This window comes from Nerophis lumbriciformis, linkage group LG17 (assembly GCF_033978685.3).
Source record: "Nerophis lumbriciformis linkage group LG17, RoL_Nlum_v2.1, whole genome shotgun sequence".
Taxonomy (NCBI): Eukaryota; Metazoa; Chordata; class Actinopteri; order Syngnathiformes; family Syngnathidae; genus Nerophis; species Nerophis lumbriciformis.
In genome coordinates, this window is record NC_084564.2 from 5039258 (window position 1) to 5050906 (window position 11649).

Sequence of the window (11649 nt, forward strand, 5' to 3'; positions counted from 1 at the left end):
GGCGACAGTGGCAACTGGATCGAAATCGCTTACGGCACCAGCTCTGGCTCCGTTCGGGTCATCGTGCAGCACCCGGAGACAGTGGGCTCGGGCCCTCAGCTGTTCCAGACCTTCTCGGTCCACCGGAGCCCCGTCACCAAGATCATGTTGTCCGAGAAACATCTCATCTCAGGTGCTGGATAAGGAGCATGTGACTTACTTGTCTTCCAGGTCTTAGCACACGCTAATGTTTTCTCGTTTGCGGGCCCGCCAGTGTGCGCAGACAACAACCACGTACGCACCTGGACCGTGACCCGCTTCAGAGGGATGATATCAACCCAGCCGGGCTCCACGCCACTCACCTCCTTCAAGGTCCTCAGCCTGGACCCCGACGACGCGCACGCAGGCTGCAGTGCCGGCACAGAGATAGGTAGCGTGCTAGCAGCTAGCGGGGGGTCAAGGGTCGCACGCTAACCTTGTGTTGTGGCGTCAGGACCGTACGGGGAGAGAGACGACCAGCAGGTGTTCATCCAGAGAGTCGTACCAGACACCGACAAACTCTACGTCAGATTGTCATCCAACGGCAAAAGGTTTGTGTCTATAAGTAATAGTAGTCACAAGTGATGCTTCAGTGAGTGTATGGCACACTCAATAGCTGTATTGATGCTACACTGTTTCCGTGATCATTTTTCATAATGGTCATCTGCCATCTGCTGGATTTTAAAAAGTCATTTTATTTGTAAATAACATTGATAAAATATATCGTATTTCTCAGACTATTGAGCGCATCTGGATATACATTTTCCCATATATTAGCTGCACCGGACTATAATCCGCAGATATAAACCTTGTGAAATGAGTTATTTACGCATAAAGATTTGATAAATGTTTATTTACATACTGTAATTGTTTCCAAACGGTGTCTGTAACACGGCCGTAAAACAAAACAGAAGTCATGGTCATGGACCCACTAGCTGCGGCAGCTAGCACGCTGAGGAATTTGTGAAACTGAAATCCGTTGTAAGTTAATAATACTAACACAGACACAGTGTTAGCATATTAGCTGACGCTAACGACGCTAGCGTGATTACATTACAATAGCAGGTACAAATATGCATGAAAAGACTCCTACAGACATCACACATGGGACGGTTTAGTAAGTAAGAATTCCATCCATCCATCCATTTTCTTCCGCTTATCCGAGGTCGGGTCGCGGGGGCAGCAGCCTAAGCAGGGAAGCCCAGACTTCCCTCTCCCCAGCCACTTCGTCCAGCTCCTCCCAGGGGATCCCGAGGCGTTCCCAGGCCAGCCGGGAGACATAGTCTTCCCAACGTGTCCAGTGTCTTCCCTTTGGCCTCCTGCCGGTTGGACGTACCCCAAACACCTCCCTAGGGAGGCGTTCTGGTGACATCCTGAGCAGATGCCCGAACCACCTCATCTGGCTCCTCTCCATGTGGAGAAGCAGCGGCTTTACTTTGAGCTCCTCCCGGATGACAGAGCTTCTCACCCTATCTCTAAGGGAGAGACCCGCCACCCGGCGGAGGAAACTCATTTGGGCCGTTTGTACCCGTGATCTTGTCCTTTCGGTCATGACCCAAAGCTCATGACCATAGGTGAGGATGGGAACGTAGATCGACCGGTAAATTGAGAGCTTTGCCTTCCGGCTCAGCTCCTTCTTCACCACAACGTATCGATACAGCGTCCGCATTACTGAAGACGCCGCACCAATCCGCCTGTCGATCTCACGATCCACTCTTCCCCCACTCGTGAGCAAGACTCCTAGGTACTTGAACTCCTTCACTTGGGGCAAGATCTCCTCTTCAACTTGGAGATGGCACTCCACCCTTTCCCGGGCGAGAACCATGGACTCGGACTTGGAGGTGCTGATTCTCATCCCAGTCGCTTCACACTCGGCTGCGAACCAATCCAGTAAAAGCTGAAGATCCTGGCCAGATGAAGCCATCAGGACCACATCATCTGCAAAAAGCAGAGACCTAATCCTGCAGCCACCAAACCGGATCCCCTCAACGCCTTGACTGCGCCTAGAAATTGTGTCTATAAAAGTTATGAATACATTCGGTGACAAAGGGCAGCCTTGGCAGAGGCCAACCCTCACTGGAAACAGGTCCGACTTACTGCCGGCATTGCGGACCAAGCTCTGACACTGATCATACAGGGTGCGGGCCGCCACAATCAGACAGTACGATAGCCCATACTCTCTGAGCACTCTCCACAGGACTTCCCGGGGGACACGGTCAAATGCCTTCTCCAAGTCCACAAAGCACATGTAGACTGGTTGGGCAAACTCCCATACACCCTCAAGGACCCTGCCAAGAGTATAGAGCTGGTCTACCGTTCGACGACCAGGACGAAAACCACACTGTTCCTCCTGGATTCGAGATTCGACACTCCGGCGTAGCCTCCTCTCCAGTACACCTGAATAGACCTTACCGGGAAGGCTGAGCAGTGTGATCCCACAATAGTTGGAACACACCCTCCGGTTCCCCTTCTTAAAGAGAGGAACCACCACCCCGGTCCGCCAATCCAGAGGTACCTCCCCCGATGTTGCAGAGTCTTGTTAACCAAGACAGCCCCACAGCATCCAGAGCCTCAAGGAACTCCGGGCGGATCTCATCCACCCCCGGGGCCTGGCCACCAAAGAGCTTTTTAACTACCTCGGCAACCTCATCCCCAGAAATAGGAGAGCCCACCACAGATAACCCAGGCACTGCTGCCTCATAGGAAGATGTGTTGGTGGGATTAAGGAGGTCTTCAAAGTATTCCCTCCACCGAGCCACAACAGCCGCAGTAGAAGTCAACAGCACACCATCCATGTGTTGACAGTGCACTGCTCCCCCCCCCATGAGGAGGCGGATGGTGGACCAGAATCGATTCGAAGCCGTCCGGAAGTCATTTTCCATGGCTTCCCCAAACTCCTCCCATGTCCGAGTTTTTCCTCCACGACCGCTGAAGCCGCACTTCGCTTGGCCTGTCGGTGCCTCAGGAGTCCCATGAGCCAAAAAGACCCGATAGGACTCTTTCTTCAGCTTGACGCCATCCCTCACTGCTGGTGTCCACCAGCAGGTTCTACGAATACCGCCACGACAGGCACCAACCACCTTGCGGCCACAGCTCCAATCAGCCGCCTCAACAATAGAGGCACAGAACATGGTCCACTAAGACTCAATATCCAGTGCCTCCCTCGTGACATGTTCAAAGTTCTTCTGGAGGTGGGAATTGAAACTCTCTCTGACAGGAGACTCTGCTCGACGTTCCCAGCAGACCCTCACAATGCGTTTGGGCCTGCCAGGTCTGTCCGGCATCCTCCCCCACCATCGGAGCCAGCTCACCCACCAGGTGGTGATCGGTAGAAAGCTCCTCCCCTCTCTTCACCCGAGTGTCCAAAACATGAGGCCGTAAATCCGATGACACATCTACAAAGTCATTCATGGAACTGCGGCCGAGGGTGTCCTGGTGCCAAGTGCACATATGGACACCCTTATGTTTGAACATGGTGTTTGTTATGGACAATCCGTGACGAGCACAAAAGGTACGTAAGCACAAACAACAGTCAGGACCCGTCCCCCCCACCGAAGGCGGAGGGAAGCTACCCTCTCGTCTACTGCGTTAAAGTCCAACATGCAGGCTTTGAGCCGGGGGGCAACAAGAATTGCCACCCCAGCCCGTCGCCTCTCATTGCCTGCGACGCCAGAGTGGAAAAGAGTCCAGCCCCTCTCGAGAGAACTGGTTCCAGAGCCCTTGCTGTGCGTCGAAGTGAGTCCGACTATATTTAGCCGGAACTTCTCCACCTCGCGCACCAGCTCAGGCTCCTTCCCTCCCAGTGAGGTGACGCTCCACGTCCCAAGAGCTAGCTTATGTAGCCGAGGATCGGACCGCCAAGTGCCCTGCCTTCGGTTGCCGCCCAGCTCACACTGCAACCGACCTCTATGACCCCTACCATGAGTGGTGAGCCCATTGGAGGGGGGACCCACGTTGCCCCCGGACAACATACTGTAGCTCCTAGGATCATTGGGACACGCAAACTCCTACCAAGATAAGGTGGCAGCTCAGAAAGGAGTAAGAATTGTTTTAGTTATATTGTCAAACTTACAAACACTGTTTGGAGTATATGAGTAGAGACGCTACGGACGATTAGAATACAGAACGGCACTTCTACTTCCGGTTCAAAGCTTTAAAAAGCAAGAATCCACTTTCACCCAGCAGCACCTGCAGTGAGTGAACTCGTCCAAAAGATGGCAGTATAGCACAAACAATAACACACCTTTTCAGTGTCTTCGCGTGTTTAATGGAAACTCTTCTTGTATTATGGCCGTCAGCAAAGAAAAATCCATAAATTAGCTATGCCGTTTTATAACCCTAAGTTTGGACTTGACAGTATTATGGTTTTGAAAAGGGTGATTGATGGATGAACTCATGGATTGGTGACACTGCTCATTTCCTGGAGACGTAAGCTAGTGCTAGCTAGCACGGTCAAACGACAGTAGTATTGGTCACATGGTGACACAGTTTCACTCCTTGTGTCCCACAATGCATACCTGCCAACTACTCCGGTTTTCCCGTAATTAGTACGGTTTTCATCAACCTTTTTTCATCACGGTTGCAGTGATAAAAAATACGGTTTTTCATTCATTAAAAAAAAAATTTTTTTTTTTAAGTTTTATTCACGAAATCGCGTAGCAACAATGACAATCGACACTGCTTCCCGTAACTTCCTATCGAGCCATTCCGAATGCCATGCGCGAGGCTATTTATAGCACCGCTGCCAAGCACGAGGCACCAGTTGCCATTGTTTCCAAACGAGCGAAGGATCATGGAATCAGCCGGAGAAAAATCGCAAACGAGTCTTAAACCGAAAAGAAAACTGCAGTCATTCCGTGAAGAATATTCAAAAGCCTATCCGGGAATAATTATCCGTTCCAAAAAGGGTGAAAACTATGCGAATTGCACCTTGTGCAGACAAGATTTTTCGATCGGACACGGAGGAATTAGCGATGTAAAAGACCACGTTGGGACAAAAAAACACAAGTCTAATGCCGTTGCTAAATTTGGATTTTAGCCACAAAAAGGTAATGACACCAATGTTATCTATTGGAATTGTTTAGTACTGTTATACTGTTAAAAGTGTTTATACTATTTATGCTTTCAAGTCCAAGTTGAAGAAATCTTGTTAAATGTTGACAGCATAACTACCAAAATACAGAAGTATGTCCTTAATATTTTTGCAGTGCTATTTCTGTTGAAAAGTTCAAATGATTACATTAGAGATGTGATGTGCCACTTTTCAAGTGTCTGATGGCTTAAATTAATTTTCATTAATTTTTCATATTTTGAATTCTTTTGAAAGGCTTACAAAAAAACTACATTTGAATTGTAATTCCATGCTATTGACAGGACTATTAATTTTAATGAAGTTAGCTTACCATGTTTACAGTATGATAATTGTGATAGAAATGTGAATTTTAGGCACAGAATATTTTTTACAATTGAACAAGGCAGTAGATTATACAAGCTTGGACAGAAAGTTAATAATGACACCAATTTTTTTTTTAATGGAATTGTTTAGTACTGTTTTATCATTTGTTTACTGTAAAAAGTGTTTATACTGTTTATACTTTCAATTAACAAATTGAAGTCTTGTGAAAGGTTGACAGGATAACTGGCATTAACTGTCAAAATAATTTCAAACTATTGAAGTTAGTTTACAGAATAAACATGTCAATCAACCCATATGATTTTTGCTGTAATATTTTTGTTTTGAAAAGTCACTGTGACTGATAGAAAAGTGATGGTTTTAGCAACATTTTAACCTGTCTGAATGCAATCAATCATTTTGCGTCGGGGGGCGAACCTGAACCCCCCACCAGAACTTTGTCCTGGACCTACCGGGGCCTGCGGCCCCTGGACCCTGGCTACTAGGTTTTTCTGATTTCAAAAGTTGGCAGGTATGCAGTGGTATGGGTCACATGGTGACACAGTTTCACTCCTTGTGTCCCACAATGCATCAGTACGACCCGTCACTAATCCTCCGCGTGTGTTTCAGGGTGTGTGAAGTGCGCTCGGTGGACGGCACCTCCATCACAGCCTTTGTGGTCCACGAGTGCGAAGGATCCAGCCGCATCGGCTCACGGCAGCGCCGCTACCTGTTCAGCGGCCACGGCAACGGCAGCATCCAGATGTGGGACCTGACCACCGCCATGGAGATCGCCGGCAAAGTGGACATCAGAGGTCAGACCCCGCCCTCGTGTTGCGATGGCGAGCTCTGTGATCGCTGACGTGTGCTCTGATTGGGTGTCTCGCAGCACTGGGCGGGCCCACCGAGGAGGAGCTGCTGGAGCTTCTGGACCAGTGTGACCTGGCTCTGACCAGAACTCCTGACAGCACACCTCGAGCCTCCACATGCAGGTACGCACGCACGCACACCGCGATGATGTCATCGGCGCCGCTCATTCTGCCACTTCCTGTCGCTCCAGTCTGCACTCACAGCTCAGTGACGGCGTCAGACCGGAGCGTCTTCACTCTGCAGGAAGAGGAGCCGGAGCGTTGGGTTCATCCGGGTCGCTATGCGGGAGTCTTCCTCGCCAAGCCTCGCTCGCCAGGCCCGCTCGCGACCCGCCCTCCTTCGCCTTTTCCGCCTACGGACCGCAGTCCCTCTCCGGCAGCAGCCCTCGCCCCCATCGCCACCCCGACCGAGACAGGGAATGGGGGTCCGCTCGCAGGGGAAGCTTCGTGGAGCGTTGCCAGGAGCTCGCCAAGGGTTCCGAGGTGGCGGCGGCGGGAGCGGAGGGAATGAGGCGGAGTTTGGCCGTGTGCAGCGAGTTAGAAGCCCGCTTTGGTTTCAGGACGCCGACCGCCTTCTCCGTCTTGCCCGGCTCCCGCCCCTCCCCCGGGGTAGCGCCTCCCTCCATGATGCCGACACCGTCGCCATCGTTGCCGCAATGTAGGCTCACGCCCACCTCCCCCACAAGCCCCGCCTCAGCGTCGTCAAGCCCGACGCGTTCTGAGACGGCCGACTCCGCCCCTTCTCCGTCCGAGGCTCCGACGTCGCCCGAAAGCCCGGACAGTCCGGCCGGCAGCACGGCCGCCAGCCCCAAACCTCAGATGAACGAAACCAGCTTCTGACTTCCTGGCTGAGAGGGCTGTTGCCATGGTTACCAACACGTCGCCAAAGCTTCACTTCAATGGTCGAGGAAAAAAAACGCCTCAAGAGGAGTGAGAATCTTTTCCTTGTTTTTAGGGTTTGTAACGCTCGTCTTCCGACCCTCTCGGCCTTGGAAGTCGTTAACAAGCGCCATGATTGTGACATTTGTAAATAAGCTGCGTGTCAAAGTCGCCATTTTTACGAGCGCGTGAAGCAGAAGACTTTCCTACAAAAAAGTAAGTAATAGAAGATATTTTAATACAAATGAATGAGTTTGCAAAAAGTGTGTAGCTTGGTTCATTGGAGTCAACAGTGAGGACCAATCACAGGATCTCACCCACTTTTGAGGATTAGTCTCAGACTAAAGTGCCTGATTGTGCGACGGCTTTAAGAAAGAAAAAAAAAAAAGGCGCAACGTTTTAAATTTGTGATTTTACAAATTTTCAAGTCCATCCATCCATCCATCTTCTTCCGCTTATCCGAGGTCGGGTCGCGGGTGCAGCAGCCTAAGCAGGGAAGCCCAGACTTCCCTCTCCCCAGCCACTTCGTCCAGCTCTTCCTGTGGGACCCCGAGGCGTTCCTAGGCCAGCCGGGAGACATAGTCTTCCCAACGTGTCCTGGGTCTTCCCCGCGGCCTCCTACCGGTCGGACGTGCCCTAAACACCTCCCTAGGGAGGCGTTCGGGTGGCATCCTGACCAGATGCCCGAACCACCTCATCTGGCTCCTCTCCATGTGGAGGAGCAGCGGCTTTACTTTGAGCTCCTCCCGGATTGCAGAGCTTCTCACCCTATCTCTAAGGGAGAGCCCCGCCACCCGGCGGAGGAAACTCATTTCGGCCGCTTGTACCCGTGATCTTGTCCTTTCGGTCATAACCCAAAGCTCATGACCATAGGTGAGGATGGGAACGTAGATCGACCGGTAAATTGAGAGCTTTGCATTCCGGCTCAGCTCCTTCTTCACCACAACGGATCGATACAGCGTCCGCATAACTGAAGACGCCGCACCGATCCGCCTGTCGATCTCACGATCCACTCTTCCCTCACTCGTGAACAAGACTCCGAGGTACTTGAACTCCTCCACTTGGGGCAATATCTCCTCTTCAACTTGGAGATGGCACTCCACCCTTTCCCGGGCGAGAACCATGGACTCGGACTTGGAGGTGCTGATTCTCATCCCAGTCGCTTCACACTCGGCTGCGAACCGATCCAGTGAGAGCTGAAGATCCTGGCCAGATGAAGCCATCAGGACCACATCATCTGCAAAAAGCAGAGACCTAATCCTGCAGCCACCAAACCAGATCCCCTCAACGCCTTGACTGCGCCTTGAAATTCTGTCCATAAAAGTTATGAACAGAATCGGTGACAAAGGGCAGCCTTGGCGGAGTCCAACCCTCACTGGAAACGTGTCCGACTTACTGCCGGCAATGCGGACCAAGCTCTGACACTGATCATACAGGGAGCGGACTGCCACAATCAGACAGTCCGATACCCCGTACTCTCTGAGCACTCCCCACAGGACTTCCCGAGGGACACGGTCGAATGTCTTCTCCAAGTCCACAAAACACATGTAGACTGGTTGGGCAAACTCCCATGCACCCTCAAGGACCCTGCCGAGAGTATAGAGCTGGTCCACAGTTCCACGACCAGGACGAAAACCACACTGTTCCTCCTGAATCCGAGGTTCGACTATCTGGCGTAGCCTCCTCTCCAGTACACCTGAATAGACCTTACCGGGAAGGCTGAGGAGTGTGATCCCACGATAGTTAGAGCAAATTTTCAAGTGATGTATTTCATTGATGTTGGGAGTCCTACCTCCACTCCACCACCAGGGGGCACTCCCATTTCAGTGAGTCTTTCTCCTGTCCACGTCTCACTTCTGCTTCCTACCAGGAAGTGAGGACGCAGGAACCAATCGGATTGCCCGAATCGTGCGAGGAATTTGCATAGAAATTGTGAAATCCTGGAGGGTGTGAATGTGTGGTCATAAGCGCTAAATCAGCCGCTGACGTCGCACAAACCACGTGACATCCGTGTTGGGGCAATGGTGCGCCTTCTGGTTGGTGGAAGTAACTCAAGCTGGCTAAGCCCCGCCAACCAGACATGTCCGCCGTCTTGCTAACAGGCCCGCTTCTAAAGCAGGGGTATCCGGCCCGCAGCTCATCTGTTTAACTCGTTTAAAAATATTACCAAGAAAAATGTGGAATAAAAGAGCAAACAGGCAAAATGTAAAAATAAAAAATTGCAAGATTGACACTAATAACACACAGCTGCCATGTAGGCAGTTTTTTTTTAAATTTTTTACTTTAAAACTTATTTCTCAAAAATAGAAAATGATAATCAACGGATAGAACTGAAGTTGATCGAGATGTTTAAGGTTTAAAAGTAAAACTACAATTTATAGATATGACCTATTTTTAACTTATTGAACCAAAAGCGATATTGTGATGAATGTTTTCAATGTACTGTAAGGCTCCAATTACCTCACATCAAATATTCCACTTTGATGATTTTTTTCCAATTAATTTTTCTATTAAATACAAATGTTTCTGTTACAGTGAAGAAGGTTTTGACCAAAAAGACATAAAACATAAAAACCTGCCAACGGATAGATCTGAAGTTGCTCAATATTAACACACAAATAAATGTACATACAGTTAGTACATAGATTACCTAAATTAATAACAAATATTTTAACTAAAGTGAAAATGAAAATACAGCTACACCACTTTAGTCATAATTTTTGCGCTTAAGCTCCAGACTTCTGTTTGATATTGTCATTACTGCCACAAGTGGTAGAAAATTGTATTACAGCTGAAATATTTTTGATGGTCCTCCAGGGGGCGCTCACGACCTAACAATGGTTAAGAAACCCTGATCTATAGCTATTTAAGCGGTGAAAGTAAAAAAATAATGTTTAATATATGACTTGTTTTCTTCACACTTTAATGACTGAGACCCTTTTGGGTCCTTGGAATCTTTAACACTCACCAAAATTGAGGATTACAAAATATTTAGTACCGTATTTTTTAAGAGTATAAGTCGCACCGGCCGAAAATATGATAAATGCGTTAAAATGTAATATCAGAAATTATCAGTATCGTTTTTTTTTTTTATTATCGGTATCGTTTTTTTTTTTTTTTTTAAGTTTTTTTATTTTTAGTAAATCAACATAAAAACACAAGATTCACTTACAATTAGTGCACCAACCCAAAAAACCTCATTCACACAAAAGGGTTGTTTCTTTCTGTTATTAATATTGTGGTTCCTACATTATATATCAATATATATCAATACAGTCCGTAAGCACACATGATTGTGCGTGCTGCTGGTCCACTAATAGTACTAACCTTTAACACTTCATTTGACTCATTTTCATTAATTACTCGTTTCTAGGTAACTGTTTTTATATTGTTTTAATTTTCTTTTTTATTCAAGAAAATGTAATTTATTTATCTTATTTTATTAATTTTTTAAAAAAGGACCTCATCTTCACCATACCTGGTTGTCCAAATTAGGCATAATAATGTGTTAATTCCACAACTGTATATATCGGTATCGGTAATTAAGAGTTGGACAATATCGGATATCGGCAAAAAAGCCATTATCGGACATCACTAATAATAAAGAAGGAAAAAAACATATATAAGTCGCATTTTTTGGGGAAATGTATTTGATAAAAGCCAACAGCAAGAATAGACATTTGAAAGGCAATTTAAAATAAATAAAGAATAGTGAACAACAGGCTGAATAAGTGTACGTTATATGAGGCATAAATAACCAACTGAGTATGTTAACGTAACATATTATGGTAAGAGTCATTCAAATAACTATAACACAGTGACGTGCAGTCACTAGAGGCAGGTGAGGCCATCATGGAAAGGAAAAAAATGTAAAAAAATAAATAAATCAAAATTAATTGTTATATGTATCCAGTGATTATACTATAAAGTTATTTTCCATTTAACTTCACCAGTTTTAGATTATTTTTATTCAAAATCGCTGAATTTTCACATTTGCCGTTCAAATACTGAGAAGAGACGGTGCGGTGAACTGCAGCCAGTTGAGGCACGTCACTCAGTGCCTCAACATGGATTCCGGACTCGGCTAACTGCTGGCCTGCTGTGCAGTGAGACTGTATTGCTATATGAACTATATTATACATTTCCGTAGTTTAGTTAGCTGAGGTATATAATGTACAGTGTGTTTTGTCAACAACTGTATGTGTGTAAAGTATGTATTGTGCTGAGCGATCATAAAACGGCTGCAAAAGACGCACTGGCTGAGGCTCCAGTAACCCCGCCTCCTGCACCCCCGCCGTAGAATTGTTATATCAACTAAAGCCCACACTTAAACTTTCCACGTGCAAGATTGAATCTATTTAAAAAAGTTATTTCATAAGAAGCCAAAAAGTGCAAAAACAATAATGTTCGTGTTGGAGGAGTTGTGAATGACTGCAGGGCCACAACATTAGGTACACCTGCAGACTGCAGGTGTATCTAATTCACAACTAC

General features: G+C 47.5%; 1 protein-coding gene across 1 annotated transcript in view; it reads left to right on the forward strand.

Moving 5' to 3' along the window:
- shkbp1 (SH3KBP1 binding protein 1) overlaps positions 1-7421 on the forward strand; it is a 31497-nt gene extending 24076 nt beyond the window's left edge. Inside the window, exons 12-17 of the mRNA XM_061972266.1 lie at positions 2-172; positions 254-409; positions 473-569; positions 6041-6225; positions 6300-6402; positions 6471-7421. Coding sequence (XP_061828250.1) covers positions 2-172; positions 254-409; positions 473-569; positions 6041-6225; positions 6300-6402; positions 6471-7119 — 1361 coding nt within the window. The 3' untranslated portion in view covers positions 7120-7421. The remainder of the gene's footprint in view (position 1; positions 173-253; positions 410-472; positions 570-6040; positions 6226-6299; positions 6403-6470) is intronic.
- Positions 7422-11649: the final 4228 nt, after the last annotated feature.